Source organism: Notamacropus eugenii, chromosome 1, assembly GCF_028372415.1.
Source record: "Notamacropus eugenii isolate mMacEug1 chromosome 1, mMacEug1.pri_v2, whole genome shotgun sequence".
In the NCBI taxonomy this organism is placed as follows: Eukaryota; Metazoa; Chordata; class Mammalia; order Diprotodontia; family Macropodidae; genus Notamacropus; species Notamacropus eugenii.
Genome location: NC_092872.1, coordinates 205,501,569 through 205,518,181, shown reverse-complemented (window position 1 = coordinate 205,518,181; position 16,613 = coordinate 205,501,569). Strand labels below are relative to the sequence as shown.

Here is a 16,613-nt window from a genome sequence, read left to right as displayed (position 1 = left end):
CTTATTAGCTGTGTAACACTGGGCAAGTCACTCAGCCTCGTTTGATTCAGTGTCCTCATCTATCAAACTGATCTGGAAAAGAAATGCCAAACCATTTCATTATCTTTACCAAGAAAACCCCACATGGGATCATGAAGATTCAGACACAACTGAGACAACTCAACAGCAACAATCTAGACTGAACCTCTGGTTTTAGAGATGAGGAAACTGAAGGTTAAAGAGGTTTTGTGCTATGTATGCCTAAGGTCACTGTGGCAGTATGAATAGCAAGACCTGACTCTTCGAGGATATCCTTCTAAGTTCAGCACTCTTTCTACTGCACCATAATGACTTACACAGGAACAGAGATAATTATGATAAAGATAGAACCTAGAAACACCTCAGTGGTGCAGTGGGTAGAGCACTGGACCTGTCATCAGGAAAGCCTAAATTCAAATTCACTTCTGGAAACTTACTAGTTGTATGACCCTGGGCAAGTCACTTAACTGCTATCTACCTCAGTTTCCTCCTCCGTAAAACGGAGATAATAGTAGCACTACCTCATAGGATTGTGAGGATCAAATAACATATGTAAAGTCCTTTTACACCATAAAGCATTATTCAAATGCTAGCTAATCTTATAATATATTATATGTAATCATATGTGATATTATAGATGATAATATATTTGTTATTACTATTAGGTAGTAGTAACTCGGGTCTCTAGATATTTTGTTTAGTTTTTCCACTAAGCTGAAAAATGGAGACTCTAAAGGCTGATGTAGTATGTGCTGGGAAGGACTTCACAGAAGGAAACGGACTTCGGCAGATCTTTAAAATGCAGGTGAGACCTGGACAAATGCAGAGAATAGGAATTAGCTACAAGGTGAGGAGTAATGGGGATGACATATGGAAGAGGCATTAAGGAAATCACCTTGAATAGAATACCAATTTATTTTAATAACTTCATAGTATATATTTCCTCCCATGAATCTTCTATAAATAAGCATCTTGTTTACCATCATGCATTTACATCACTTTACATTTGCAATTTTTCTTAGGGGAAGTGAAAAGGGGAATGAAACAAATATTTATTAAGCCTCTAAGCACTTTTACAAATACTATCTCATTTGATCTTACTAACTTCTATTATCACAGTTAAAGTAAATCCTCATATGGACAAAGCAAATAAGCTCAAAATGTTATCTGTCTTCCCTCTTTAAAGTGACAGAAATTACCCAGCCACCTGACTGGTGGTGTAACCCTGAGACATTCTCACATGCACAGGAAAATCATAGGCTCATAGATGTCAAGCTGGAAGAGGCCACCTTGTCTAATCCATCATGTTACAGATGAGGAAACTGATCCAGGCAGCAATGAAGTGACTTGCCCAGGGTCATACAGAGGGAGTCAAATCCAGGTCTCCTCACAGAGTTTCTCATGGTGTGTCCCATTTTCCAAGTGGCCCTTCTAAAGGATCAAGGTCCTTTTTAAAAATAAAGGCTGCTGTTGTATGTCCTTTGTTCTCGAAGAGGACCATGACATCAGGGAGGTGATGGCATGATGTACAAGTGAACTGGATGTGTGAGGGAGGAATGTGCTGTCACCAGCCTCACTTTCTCCTCTGGAGCCATCAGGGTCCAGTGGTCAGATATTAATGGGAAAGAAGCACCTGGGCAATTAGAATGAAAGTCATAAAATTCCTCAGGAGGGAATTGGATGTTTTAATTACTCGTAACACTTCTTTAAACACCTTCATTTGTAGGACCAGAACGACATCTTTGTCTCCCAGCTGCTATAAATATTCTTTTAAATAATTATGTTCAGCGAGTAAATAACAGGACACATCTAGGAAACAGATTTCTGTGGGGAAAATAGTTGCCTTCAGGAACATGTCATTCTTTTTTATCTTGTGAAAAAAGAGCCCTGGATAGGCTGTCATAACACCTCAGCTCAAGTCCTGGCATGGTCGCTATTTTAGCTGTGACTGAGTCAATCATTTCACATCTCTGAAGCCTAGTTTTATTATCTATAAGGGGAAATATTTCTACTACATATGGGAGAGAATTATTATGAAGAAAGTACTTTGTAGTTTGTAAAATGTTATATAAATGGGATCTATTTTTGAAAAGGCATTTCTGTCATAGGCAGCATGGCGAATAGATAAAGAGGGTTGAGTCAGGATCCAAGGTTCAACTGGGTTCAAGAAATGCCTTGGATTCATACTGGTTAGGTGACTCTGGGCAAGTCACTTAACATCTCACTGTTCTAGGAAATCCTCCAAGACTTTAAGTAGCAGAGAAACTAACCAAGAGTTCCCTTTCTTGATAATATCACTGATTCAATTTTCTTTTCTTTCCTTATTCTTTTCCCTCATTGCTGAAATAGCACATTATGCCTCCTGTACAGTGACAGTCTTGTGTGTATTCTGGTTACCTCTTTTAACCCCTTACTATCTTTAATGAGTGCAGGAATTGGGTCTTATCCATCCCCACTTCAGAGTCTTTATACAAAAGAGGCATTTAGTAGGTCTTCATCAAATCAAATTTTTGCATCTACTTGAGATATTGGAAGATATGACAGTAGCTCATCTTGGACATATTTTGTCTAAGCCCATTTTGATTACCTGCTCAGCTTATAATAAAACCAAAAGTGAGAGAAGCTATGTCACCAAGAAGCCTTGAGGGTCCTGCCACTGGTGGGCAAAATAAACTAGTGACTGCCACATGTATTGATAGTTCCAGGGTCAAAGGGAAAGTTGTATTAGAGAAAATGTGAAATAGTGAGGAGAGCTGGGAAGGAGTGTGCTGGGATGAGGACAGAACAACTGGTTCAGCTTGGAGGTTATTGCTTTAAGATGCTGGAGGCACCACAGCAAGACTGCTCATGCTTTCCCTGCCACCATTTTTCCCCCTTTTGTCTTCTGCACTTTGGCCCTTTCAGACTTATTCCCTTGCATTACTTCCATTTCATTAGCCATTAGGAAGGTTGGAATAAGTCATGAGCATTCGGAATTCCCAAGAGGCAGAGGTATTATGGAGGCCAGAGAGAATGAGACAACAATGAGGAATGATGGAGAAGAGTTGGTTTTGCTTGGAATTTAATCAAGTGAAGTGTGTGTGTGTGTGTGTGTGTGTGTGTGTGTATGCAAAATGTGAGACAAGACTTTAAAGAAAGAACGAGAATAAAGAGTTCCTGTTTATCCTGAGCTAAGGCAGAACTACTAAAATTTTTAACTTGTGGGGAGTGATATGCTTGTACTTGTTGTCACACATGGTAGGTCTGGGTTTAAACTGTGGAAGCATCAGGAGGATGAGCCATAATATGAAAGCAAAATAACTTTTATTAAAGGTGACAGAGCTAAAATAAGGGAACTCACATTTTCAGCAGCAGGATGGAGCCCTGACAAAATCCCTGTGAAATGTTCTTCTCCCTGGGGTCATTCTGTCATCATTGGCTTGCTATGCATGGAGGCTTCAATGAACCAATTTGAGCACGCCTTTGCATTTAGACCACTTTTTGGCATGCAGCATAGAGAGTCAGGGCATGTCAGTAGTTGTTAAACACAGCGGATAGAATACGGGGCTGGGAGTCAGGCCAATCTGAGTTCAAAACCAGCCTCTGTCATGTACTAGCTATATGACCTTAGGCAAGTCATTTAACCTCTCTTTGCCTCAGTTTCCTCATCCATAAAATGGGGATAATGATAGCACCTACCTTGCAGGAGTTTATGAGGATCGGATGAGATAATAATTATAAAGCACAGTGGTCCTGCACATAGTAGGTGCTATGTAAATGCTAGCTTATTTAAGTGATATCACATAAAGTTCTGTTGGCTGACTTCAGACAGTACTAACTACTACAGCTGAAATAGAGACTGTTTTTCCATACAAAGTTTTCTACACATTCCATGTCTTCTACATTTGTGCATCATCCAGCTAGCTGCCAAGTCTTGTCACTTCTATCTCCACAACATCTTGTATAATTCCCCTTCCCTCAGTTCAGACAGCTGCAGTCCTAGTTCTGACCCTTATGGCTTCTCGTCTGGACTGGCGTTGGTCTCCCCACCTCAGGCCTTCCCCTCCTCTGGACCATCTTCCACATACATGCCAAAATGATTATCCTAAAGCCTAGGTCTGACCAAGTCACCTGTATTACCTCTATGATGAAATGTAAACTCCTTTGTCTGACATTTAAAGCCCTTTGTAGCCTGGTTCCTTCCTACCTTTCCTGCCTTCTTCCTTACTTGCCTCCATACTCTCCTTTCTGTGGTCTGTCCATCCTGACCCATCCTGTTATTCCTCCCCCTACTCCTGACTGTTTTACTGGCTACCAACCGTGCCCGGAGCACTCTCCCTTTTCACCAACAGCTCTTCCAATCCCTGGTTTCATTCAAGAGTTAGCTTAAATACACCCTTTTGTTGGAGACCTTTTCTGGTCCCTCCCAGCTTTTAATGCCTTCCATTCAAAGATTACTTTCCATCTTCTCTGTCTCTCTTTCTCTCTGTCTCTGTCTCTCTCATTCTATCTTTCTCATTCTCTCTCTCCATATAATATATTTAATTCATGCGTTCATTTGTTTAGTTATTTGCTTATTAATTAATTCATTTATTTGCTCATTCATGTATTTGTTTATTTATTTATTCTTTCATTTACATGCGTGTTTTATCCCTGGAGCTTAGCACAAGGCCTGGAATGTAGTAAGCATTTAATCAATGCTTGTTTATTGATTGTTTAAAATGTAATTGATGCCTTTCCTTTTAAAGCCATAGTCATTTCTTCTCAACACTCCTTAGATATATCTCTCTCTCTGACACAGACTCACACACACACACACACACACACACACACACACACACACACACATACAAATATACACACACTTGAAAACCCTTTCTTGAGAAAGGAAATAAGCAAAACCAACAGAATGGAGCTATACGTTAGAGCATAGAGCATATATCTTATTCCATATTGTTAGACTCTGATAACGTGTCCACACACACACACACACACACACACACACACACACACACCAACACACGCACACACACGTTTTTCTGTTAAGAGATAGAAAGGAGGTGTGTTTTATCCTTTGTTCTCTGGGACTGAGATTAACCATTATATTTAATGAGAATTCAACTTTTAATGTTGTTTTCATTTAATTATTGTATTCGTTGTTTATTTATCTCTGTCAGTTAATACATGGTTTTCCTCAGGTTTCTCGTTTCTTACAGTACACAAATATCCCATTGTCTTCCTATAACAAAATCTGTAATGGTTGACACTTCCCATTGATGAACACAACACTCATTGTTTCTACTTTACGGCTGCCACAAAATGGGCTTCTATGAATACTTCAATTTATACGAGGTCTTTCTGTCTTTGACAACTTTGTGTTGTACGCCCAAGAAGGGGATTGCTTCATCAAAGCATATGAACTGTTAATTACTTTTTTTCCACATGGTTTGAAAGATTGCTTTGGCAACAGAATGAAAGGTAGGGTGGAGATGGGAGAGACTAGAGGAAGGGATATGTTAGGGGACTGTCTGATTGTCTAAGTGCAGAGATGAACTAGAAGTTAAGTGAAAATACAGAGGAAAGTACGGATTTGAAAATTTCTAGCTTTTTTACGCAGAAAACTCCTAAATCTATCTCTCTTTTCCCAAAGCTTTGATTTCATATTTCCGAATGCCTCTTAGAGAATGTCACCAGCATCTCAAACTTAACATGTTTAAAACTGAACTTAACAACTGCTTCCCTAAACCTACTATTTCTCTGCTTTTCATAATGGCTCAACCTTCTTCCCAACCTTGGAGTCATTTCTCAGTTTTCCATTCCATACCTTATACATCTGATTGTAAAGTCTTCTTATTTTTACTTTCCCAATAAGTACTGTACCTACCCTCTCCTCTCCATTCATACTGTCACCAACATAGTTCAAGATTTCATTTAGTCTTGGCAAGACTACTCTAATAGACTTTTAAATTGTCTTCTTGCTCCCAGTCTTTACTCCAGTCCTCCACACTACTGTATGTCTTCTTCATCTATTTCTATTGTCTTACCACTATTCTACTTGATAATCTTACTTGATTCCCCATTATCTATTGAATAAATGTACACTTCTGAACTAGAATTTAAGATCCTTCACAATCTGCCTCTGGTCCAACTGGATTATTTCTTTTTCTTCTTTCTCTGACTACTCCCTTCTCTGTCTATAATTTCCACAGTTGGAATAGACCTCCATCAGCTCTCTTCATGAATTCCACCTAAATTTTGTTAGATAAAAGTGATTTCTCCCTCCTCAAATTTATCGTAGCATTTCATGTGGCTCTTATATTTTCCTAGTACATCTCTCTTGAATCATTCTTACTGGAGTCCATGATATCTTCTCCAGCATCTATTTGGCTGTAAATTCTTTTATGGCAGAAACAGTGCCATTTTTAATCTTTGTTCAGCACCTAACACAGTGTTCTTCACGTTGGTTTTATGTTTGGCTTTTGCTTTATTTTGCTTGTTTTTGTTTGGACCTTAGTTCATCAGTATAAAAGATTCCATAGTGAGGAAAACTCACTCTACCATAGGAGGTCAATATCTCTTCCAAAACTTATAGTCTTAGTGAGTTGCCCAGGGTGCTCAGAAGTGCTTGGCCAGTACCAGAAAGCCAGTAAGAGACAGAAGCAAGATTTGAACCCCAGGTCCTCCTCTCTCTAAGACTTGTGTGTTATAGACACCAATAATATATTTTTTCTGATTGATTTAAATAAAAATAATAGGAACTGACATCTAATTGGTTGTGGATGGGTAAGATAGAGAGAAAAAAAGCAAAGATGCAGATTTTCAGCTTGGGTAACTGGAAAAATGGTAGTGCTGTCAACAGAGATGGGAAATCTCTAGGAAATCTAGTGACTTGTGCAAGGCTGTACACAATTAATGAGTCAGATTGAGGTTGAGAACCTAGGTCTGATGACTCTTAGCTTTTGGCTCTTTCCAAAGCATCTTCTCCATTAAAACAGTTCTCGGAATACAGGCAGACTTTATCGCTTAACTACCCCATCACTAACTTTGGTTTTGAGAAAGGGAAATGAATTGTATGGAGCAAAATGAAAACATTTGCAAAAGCAGTAACCTCAAATCTTCAGTTGCATGAAAAGTCCTTCTAACAGCGTTTTCTGATTCAGTACAACATTTCTGAGTATGGCATACACACTTTTCCCTTTTAACTTAGAAACCAGCTTGAGGTCTTTTTTATGAGGCAGTTAATAAGGTAGCAATATGTGGCTTGGAGAGAAGCTAATGAACTTTGGGAGACTGTTTATCTCCTTTAATTGGTTCTCATTTATCCATCCTCCTACACAGAGGTATTGAGACTATGAGATGAATAATGATGTTGAAAACCAAGAGCAATGTGAAAATATTTTGGTGTGTATTTTGCTAAATGTCTTGGATTCTTATCTCTACTGTAGAGACTCATTGAGGGTAGGAACAATGTTACACACACACACACACACACACACACACACACACACACACACACAATCAAGAATGTACAGGGTGTCCCAAAAGTCTTTTGGGGATACCCTCTTTATATTTATGCACATACACACACAAAATACTGATTATTTTGCCAAATATTTAAAAAAGAATAAATGGCTTAGCTGTTTAATATTCATGATACCAAGTGTCTGAGTATTCAGGGTTGGGTAGAGGAGGTGTCTAAAGAAGAAAACAAAAGAAAAGCCATATAATATGGTATAATAATCTCAGTGGTTAGTGGTTTTATTTTCTTTTCTCCAGAAAATGTCCTGTAATATCTCAAGGAATTGTTGGAAATTATTTCAGATTGTTTTTTCCTTCCTGTTGTCTTTAGGTAAGGCTGCAGATTGGCCTGTATGTTGTGTATCTCTTGGATTGGCTCACTGTTTTTGACAAAGAACAGATGCTTATTCTTCGACTAGAAGATCATGCCTCCAATGTCAAGTATACCATGAACAAAGTTTTCCAGTTTCTGAATTTAGGTATGAAGAAGATTGTGCGAATTCTTTATTTCATTAAAGTCTTAAAGAAAATTAGGATAAAGAGCAAACTCTGGTAATAAAGGATGACATGCGGGACAGATATAATACTGGAATGTAAGCTGGCGCAAACCTCCATTCAGACTGGGAGAGTCATAAGCAAGACTCAAAGGTCTCATGACACTCCCCTCCCATGTTAGTCATGTATTGGACATGGGGACACCTAATCCCTTTGCTCAAATTCATAAATCATCTCTGAGCACAGCTGAAACCTATATAACCTGGACTGAGTGGATAGGGAACCATATTCTACAATAACAAAGGAGACCTACCCTACTGTTAAAGAATATGCTACTGATTATAATCAGGAAAGAACATTTACAGGTGAATTGCTGATTGAGAGAATTTGATATTGAATAATTTCTTGATTTTTTAAAAAGAAGTGTTTCCTCCAGGCCAGTAAGAATCAGATTTCATAGGACAATGTATCCTAAAGACCTGTTTGGAATCTTTTGTTATGCTAGAATTTGGTTGATTGGATATTGTCAGAAATAAGTGGACCTATTGTATGCAACTCACAAAAAAATTTTTTTTTTGTTAAGAAGGTTTTCCCTCCAAAGAGAGGACAAGATTATCCCTATTATATTTGGCAATTTCTCTCAGTTTTTACAAGTTATTTAGACCCATTCAAAATGATTCTTTTACATGACCTACTGGAAAAGCTTGGTACTCCATGCCTCCAAGTATTTTAGGGTACCCTCTGTACGTAGCTTTTCTTCTGCCACAACTTGAATCAGACTTGATGATGTTGGATTTCAGGTAAGTGACTAGGGAGAGAGGAGATGCCTTCCCATTCCTTCTTTTTTCTTCCCTCAGAAATTGTTTGACTTTGCTACCCAGAGAAACCAAGGAAATAATTCAGTAATGTTTATGAGCTGCTCATCAGTATCTATAATGATACTTTTATGTATGATATCATTAGCATCTCTAGAGAACATGGGAGTAATCCCGGCAATGGTATAAAACTAACCCTGTGCATTCCACTACACATAACATCACAGATATTCCTCTCCCCTCCCAGCCAGCCTTGTGGTCTTTGGATTGAGCTGAGTCATTGACTAAACTTGGCCAAAGTGAAACAGAAGTGATTAGGAGTAACTGATGAGCTAAGCCAGTGTAAGCCACTAGACCAGCCTCATTCAGATAATCATCAAGTTAATATTTTTATATAGCTTTTTTGTGGTTTGGAAAAGCACCATACATGCATACATTCATACACATACATACATACACATACATACATATGTGTATATATGTATATATACACATGTATGTTTTATATGTGTATATATACGTGTGTGTGTGTGTGTGTGTATATATATATATATATATATATATATATATATATATATATATATATATATATATATGTGTGTGTGTAAAATCTCATTTGATCCTCACAATAACCCTGTGAGGTTGGCATTATTATCCTCTCCATTTTACCGATGAGGAAATAGAGGCTGAGGCAAGCTAAGTGACTTACCCAAGGTCACATGACTAGGAAGCGTCAGAAGCGGGATTCAGTTTGATCTCTTCTTAATTCCAAGTCCAATACTCTACTCATCATTCCACCTAGCTGGCTCAAATCAAACTAAGGTCCTAGGAGAATTTTCCATTGCCAGATGCTGATGGGTCAAGGACACCCTCAGAATCAGAAGAACAAACTCTTCCCCATTAAGTTCCATATCCAGAGTAAAACACACAGCTGGGGTAAGCAGAGAATGAAAATCTTGAGTCCTTCCTGCTTTGCTCCTTAACTACAACTGTCTCACAACATGATTAGCATTAGGAGACACAGCCCCCCAAATCATGTTATATACATTAGCATCACAAAAGAGGAACCGTACTTGGTAGAATTCAGATGAGACTGATTGTCTTTAAACAAATAGAACTACCACAGAGGGTATGTTGGACAATTATTGAAGCAGGACTAGATATCCCTTGGGAGCAACACCTTGCCACTGTGCCAATCATTTTGTAAAAGCACAATTCAATATATGTGTGTGTGCATGTGTATGTGCATGCACACATGTATATAGTGCCATGTATACATTCATACACAGACATGTGTCTGCATACATGTGCACATAGATACCTGTCAGTACATGCATATGTATATGCATGTGTATGTGTACATTCATGCATATACATATACATAGATATGTGTGTATATATTTTAAAGAGAAGTTGTCTTAGCAACATGAAGAATAAACAGTATTTTGCTAAAGTTGTTTTTAGTTCCTTCAGTTCCTGCCCTGCCTTAACTGAGTTCTTTTGTCCCTTTTCCCTCAGGACCCTTAAATAAAAAACAGGAAGCCCTGATTACCAGGAGTCCTGCATCGAATACAAGACGTCCAGAAGACCGGAACCTGGGACCCATGTTTCTACTCACAAAAAAGATTCTCCAAGACTTTTACGAGCCTTTCAATACGAAACTGGCTCAAGTGCTTTCTGATGAAGCTTTTTCTTGGAAACAGACATAAGGAATGAATTCACTGCTGTGAGCACTGTGCTAGAAGATTTTATTACTTTTCATCAAAAGATATTTATTTGGGGGCAATTGTTTTATCCTTGGCTTGAAGGACTTTATACCAGGATTTTTGTCCTTCTTCTCTTAGCTTAGCAAACCATATTTCATTATAACTATTTCAGACTTTGGGATATCAAATATCCTTATATTGACTCCTTGCAATGTACCCTTTCACTATAAACAGTTGGGGATGGATAGGATGGAATTCTATTTTTTCTACCCTCACAATTTTATAAGTATTTATTAAGCTTCTGCCATTTGTCCAACACTGCCAGGCACCTGAAGGGATCTGAAAGGTGATAGAATCCTTGTCTTCAAAGGAATTATAATCTCAGTTTTGTTAGAATTTTGAAATTTAATAGAGTATGCAAGAGATTATCTCACTGACTTTAAAATTATATTTTCATTGTTAGTTTCAAAGCATGTCTGTTTCAGTTACTTAAAGTCATTTCTTGCCTTCCCCTCTCAAATTCCACCATGCAATTTTACCCTTGGTTAATTGAGGTTTTTATACATCTGCTAAGTGGATAGAATGCAGTCTGGAGTCAGGAAGATCTGAATTCAAAGGGGACCTCAGATACTTAGTTGCTGTGTTACCCTGGACAAGTCACTTAACTGCTTTATGCCTCAGTTTCCTCAACCATAAGATAGGATAATAATGGCACCCACGCCCCAGGATTGCTGTCAGGGATTCAATGAGATAATATTTGTATTCAATAATGTTTGTAAAAGTGCTTAGCACAATGCCTGGCTCTATATAAATGATTATTCCCTTTGTTTTCTTCCCTTAATTGAATTTATATCACTTTATATGTTAAAAAAAGAACAGAAATTATCCTGGATTTTGGGTCAAAGGACCTGGGTTCAAATCCTGACTCTGGTACTCACAAGAATTTCCTCCTCTTTTAAATGAGGAGTGTTAGACTAGATGACCTTTGAGGTCCCTTCCAGCTGTGATCCTAAATTAGGTTAAAGATTTCTCTTTTTGTTTTAGGTAAAATGATTTCTGTTGTCCCTTTCAGTTCTGTCAGTCTCGTCCTGTAAAATAAACAGCAGCGTTTTCATCTGTGGGACAGATTTTCACTTCCTACTTTGTAACTGTTGCTTTTTGCCTTAATGAATACAAAAAATAGATAATACTTTTTAAAGATGATTATACTTCAACAGGCTCCACACCCGATTTCTCTTTTTTAACTGAATCCCATTTGATCCCAATTTATTATCCAAGAAGATTTTTCTTTTTAAATATTGATGCAAGGATGAGTGACTTCAGAGTTAGTAGACTTAAGTGGAAAATCTAGGTTGTTTGGAGACTGGGATGTGAACAGTGTTGTTGGAGAACTGAATTTTTTTAGTCTCACTTGGATACATCTCTCATTTTTTTCATTCTTCTTAGACTGATGTTGTTTCCACATTATCAGCTGCAGTATTACCAAATGTACTCACACAATTCACAAACTAGGATGTGTTTTCCCCCATCTCACAAATAAGCTGCATGGGTAACTATTGGGTATGTTTGTATGTGGAGCATGAATGGTCTGAGTATTATATTTAGAGGACTCTACTGGGGGAAAAATGGAAATTTGGTTTAGACATGGGCCTGCAGACACAGTAATTGTTTGGAAGCCATCGGAGTAACAGAATGGAAAACCTGGAGTCAGTTATGATATCCCTGACAGAACCAAATTCAAGCAATGTTCAGGCTTTGCACTAAAAGTCAAGGTAAAGGTGTCCGTGAACCAAAGCTCTTAGATTACGGTTATCTATGTATGCCAAAGTCAAGAAGGGCAGGTGTCTAAATACTAAACCTTAATTTGCATGTGTGCAGTGAATAATTTCTTATTATTCTTCAGCTAGTGAAATGCAGTATAATGTTTTCTGCCAATGTAGACAGAGAGATATACAGTGCAGTGTGTAAGACTTGAGTGCTGGCCCAGCATATATACATATCTATCTCTACATATCTATATCTGTAGTCCTATATGTGTATATCTATATGTAGATATACATAGATGTAGGCATATAGAGATAATATACTCACATAGCCAAGGCCACTTTTGTCATGGAATTAACTGTGACCTTTTACACTGGCCTAGAGACAATTCACCCTATCTTCACAGAACCCTGGGCTGGGACAAAACTCTGGTCAAAGCACAAAGATGCTTGAGGTTGGTAACACTTTAACATGCGTATTTATTTGTGTTATTGTGTGTATGTGTGTATATATATGTACATATGCATATAGAAATGTATATGCTTTTTTAAAGTGGATACCTTTCAGTACTGATGCTGATGCACTATCAATACTCTGTACACATCCCTTTTATAGAGTCTTTTCTTTGCCAATAAATTTGTGCAGTTTTACGTAAATATTTTGCTATTCTACATGAACTGTAGTTAATAACAAGGGTTTTTTCTTACGCACACCTATGCATGTGACGAACATGTATTATTGTAATTCTGCTTCTTACAGAAGTATTATTAAATTGTATTGTTTTCAATATTATTTGGTTTATTATTGGTCCTTTTATATACAGGTGAGCACCTAACACTTCTGTAGTAAAAAGATCCTTCAGGCATTATTTCTCTAAGGGCTAGGCTTTCCTTTTAAATATTGTAGCAGCTGCCTTCCCCTAAGTCTCTTTATCCCCAAGACCCATAACCTGGAGGTACAATGCTTGTATCAAGGAGAAGGGCTGTTTGCACAGTCACGACCTGAGACAGTATAACTTTAGCTTCCCATTTAAAACAAAAGTGAAAATAGAGCATTTCTCACGAGCTGGTGTTACAGTGACCTGGTTTTCCCAATGTTATTTCCCTGATTGTATCCAATTGTATGCCTTGATTTACATAAGGTATGTTAAACAAACCACATAATTAAGCTGTACTTTTATTAATCCTTAACACAATTAAATATGGTTACCTATGAATGTTATGCAAATAATGTACACTACTGTTGTTTATTTAAAAATATGGATGACATTTTTTGAACCAAGGTATTTTATGTAAGTGAAATGGATGGATGAATGAATCAACCAGTTAATAAGCACTTGTTAAATGAACTACTCTGTGCCAGGCACAGTGGTAAGAACTTTATAAAAATATTGTTTGATCTTCACAATAACCCTGGGTAGTAAGTGCTATTATTAGCCCCATTTTACAGTCAAAGAAACTGAGGCAGACAGCAGTTAAGTGACTTGCCCAAGGTCCCAGAGCTAGTTAGTGTCTGAGGCTGAATTTGAACTGGTGTATTTCTGGTTCCAGGACCAGTGCTCTATTCTGACACTGCACTTAAGTGCCTCATGAATGAATGAATGAATCATCTATGAAGTGTTTGCTCTGTGCCAAGCACTATGTGAAATATTAAGGATATAAATACAAAAGGAAGATAGTTCCTGTTTTCAAGGAGTTTACAATCTAATGGAGGGGATGACACCTATAGGGGAATGGTGACCAGGTAAGGTTGTTTTGGAAGAAAGGGATGGTAAGTGGAACAATGAGGTTGTAATATTTGATCACGGTTCCCATCACAAGAAAATAGTACTTCTTCATTAGACTTCTGGGTTAGAGCAAATTACTGCAATCTACTTTAGTCAATCTGATCCCATCCATTATGGTCATGCCCTCCAAAGATGTAGATCGCAAACTATCCATGCCTGCCCAACCAATCTGACGCTTACCCATGTCCTCCCATTAACTTGCCATAAAGGAAGGATCCATAGGCTGAGGGCGGGGGGGGGGGGGGGGGGAAGAAATCTTTCTTCTAGTGTCTTGCCAACATTAAACATTAGTATTTAAAGAACAAAAGAACAGGCCTGTGACTTACCTGTCTTCTACATATAGGAAGAAATGTGTTTGCTAGTGGTTTGTGGAAGATAATCCATGTTTTATGATAATGAGTCCAAGAAAATCTTGCCTGAATGTTTCCTAGTGGCATGGAGATAACCTGTGCTTAGTGTTTGGAAGCTCTGTCCCCAGAATGCCAGCTCCAGCAGATACCACCAAACTGGAAAGACCTTGAGTATGGATCTGGCCCTGTCTGACCAATTGATACCTAGGTTAGTTCAGAGAGGCAGATGAACTTAAGATTAGTCACTAAGTAATCATTTTGGTGGGGAGTGGAGATATGACTCATAAAAACCTTCTAATAAGGCATTGCAGGATTAAAATTTGTGCCAGAGGGAGTATTTAAAGATGGAAGGATTCCATTCAAAATTTTGGGTCCTTAGTCATATGTGAATGTAATTGCCTAAAGCCAGCTGGTAGGTCATGGTAATGTCTTTGAGGTGACATGAAATATAGTACCATGGGAGGAACGTTGGCTCTGGAGTCAGAGAACTGGCTGGATTCAAGTCCTACCTTTACCACTTATTGTCTGTGGTCTTGGGCAAATCAGTTAACATTCCTGGGTTTCAGTTTCCTGATCTGTTGGCCTGCAAGTTCCTTTCCAACTCAGCATCTATGGTGTACCCTATGGCTGCCACTGTGGTGTGGGAAATCACTTCTCTGAGTTTATAGAGTTGGTTCTTGCCTTCATCTAAGGGTTTAAATGGGGATTTAGGAGGGACTGTTGTAGGTCAAACCTGATTCAGCTTGGGCTGGTGGCTCAGGTTCTGGTCTAGAATGAAATAAGGCTCTTATAAACCAATAGTTAACAACATGGCAAACACTATTTCCTAAGGCCCTGCCCCATGACCACTGTGGACCTACCATATGAAATGCTGTGCAGACATAACACAGACCTGTATTCTACAGCAGCCCTTAAAGCTCAGAGCTGATTCTCACTGACAGTATGTACTACTGAGAAAAATCCATCTGCTTCCAGCTCTGAGAAACCTTTGGCTTGCCAGTCTCTTCGAAATTCTGTTGGTGGCCAGGAGGGTTGGATGCCTTGGGGATGTAGAGTTTAAAGCCCTTTGAAGCACTTCTTTCAGAATATTAACCACTAGGGAAAGAAAGGGAAGGGTGAGGGTGGAGGAAGGAACAGCTTATGGTCTTGTTTTGTTTTGTTCCCCCCTAGAGGAAGAAATTAATTTAAAATTAGCAAATAGGCAATAAACAAGCTAAGCAGTAGGGCTGGCCTCTTTTAGATGCCTTTAAACCTACTTTCTTTTTTCTTTTTCTAATTTTATTTCTTTATTTGTTTTTAGTCTTCAACACTAATTTCTTTAAGATTTTGAGTTCTAAATTTTCTCCCCCCACCTAAGATATAGCTATGCATGTACAATCATATTAAACATATTTTCACATTAGTCATTAGACCTACTTTTAAAGGAGGCTGTATCAACAGCTGTTTAGAGCTAGAAGGGACCTTGGAGACCAAGGAGTCCAATTCTTGCATTTTATAGATGAGTAAATTGAGGCACAGAGAGGTCAAGTGACTTGCCTGACTTAAAAGTCCATTGCCTATCTATTACAGCACACTGGAAGTCAACTATACCTTAGTGTGAAGTTCAGCGAATGTGCTCATTTAATTGAGCTGTTTGCATTTTAACCCTTTCCTCTAATTGAAAAATGAGGGATTTTTTTTTTTTTTGTCACTGGCAAGCAGGCAGAAATAATGATAATGAGGAGGGTGATTTTTAACAAAAAGACCTTTTTATTGTCCTCGAAAAATAAATACTAGCTACTTACTTATCTATGGGCAAGGTGATAACTACTGAGTAGTGTTAGGGAAAAACCTACTCAAATTAACTAGACTTAGTAAGACTTCCAGGTAGGTAGCTGTTTCATTGTTTGAGTACCACAAGTAAAACACATGGATGATCACACTCAGTTGTAGATGGAGGTCAGCTAGACTACAAAAGGTTGGTCCTGAGGAAGGTTAGGTACATCAAACCTCTTGGGTCAGGGGTGTGTTAGACCAATTAATTGGGAGACCCTTCCAGTGCCATGAATATAATATATAAATGTATGTGTATATATATATATATATATATATATATATATATATATATATATATATATATATATATATATATATATATATATATATATATATATGTACAAGAAAAGTTTTCAGAGGGAACCCC

General features: G+C 38.0%; 1 protein-coding gene across 4 annotated transcripts in view; it reads left to right on the top strand.

Moving 5' to 3' along the window:
* The window catches only part of CHST15 (carbohydrate sulfotransferase 15), a 123,102-nt gene extending 110,015 nt beyond the window's left edge, over positions 1–13,087 (top strand). For all 4 annotated transcript variants that reach the window (XM_072624909.1, XM_072624902.1, XM_072624896.1 and 1 more), the window contains exons 7-8: positions 7,847–7,994; positions 10,344–13,087. In XM_072624909.1, the coding sequence (XP_072481010.1) occupies positions 7,847–7,994; positions 10,344–10,534 (339 nt within the window). In that variant the 3' untranslated portion in view covers positions 10,535–13,087. The remainder of the gene's footprint in view (positions 1–7,846; positions 7,995–10,343) is intronic.
* The last annotated feature ends 3,526 nt before the right edge of the window (positions 13,088–16,613 follow it).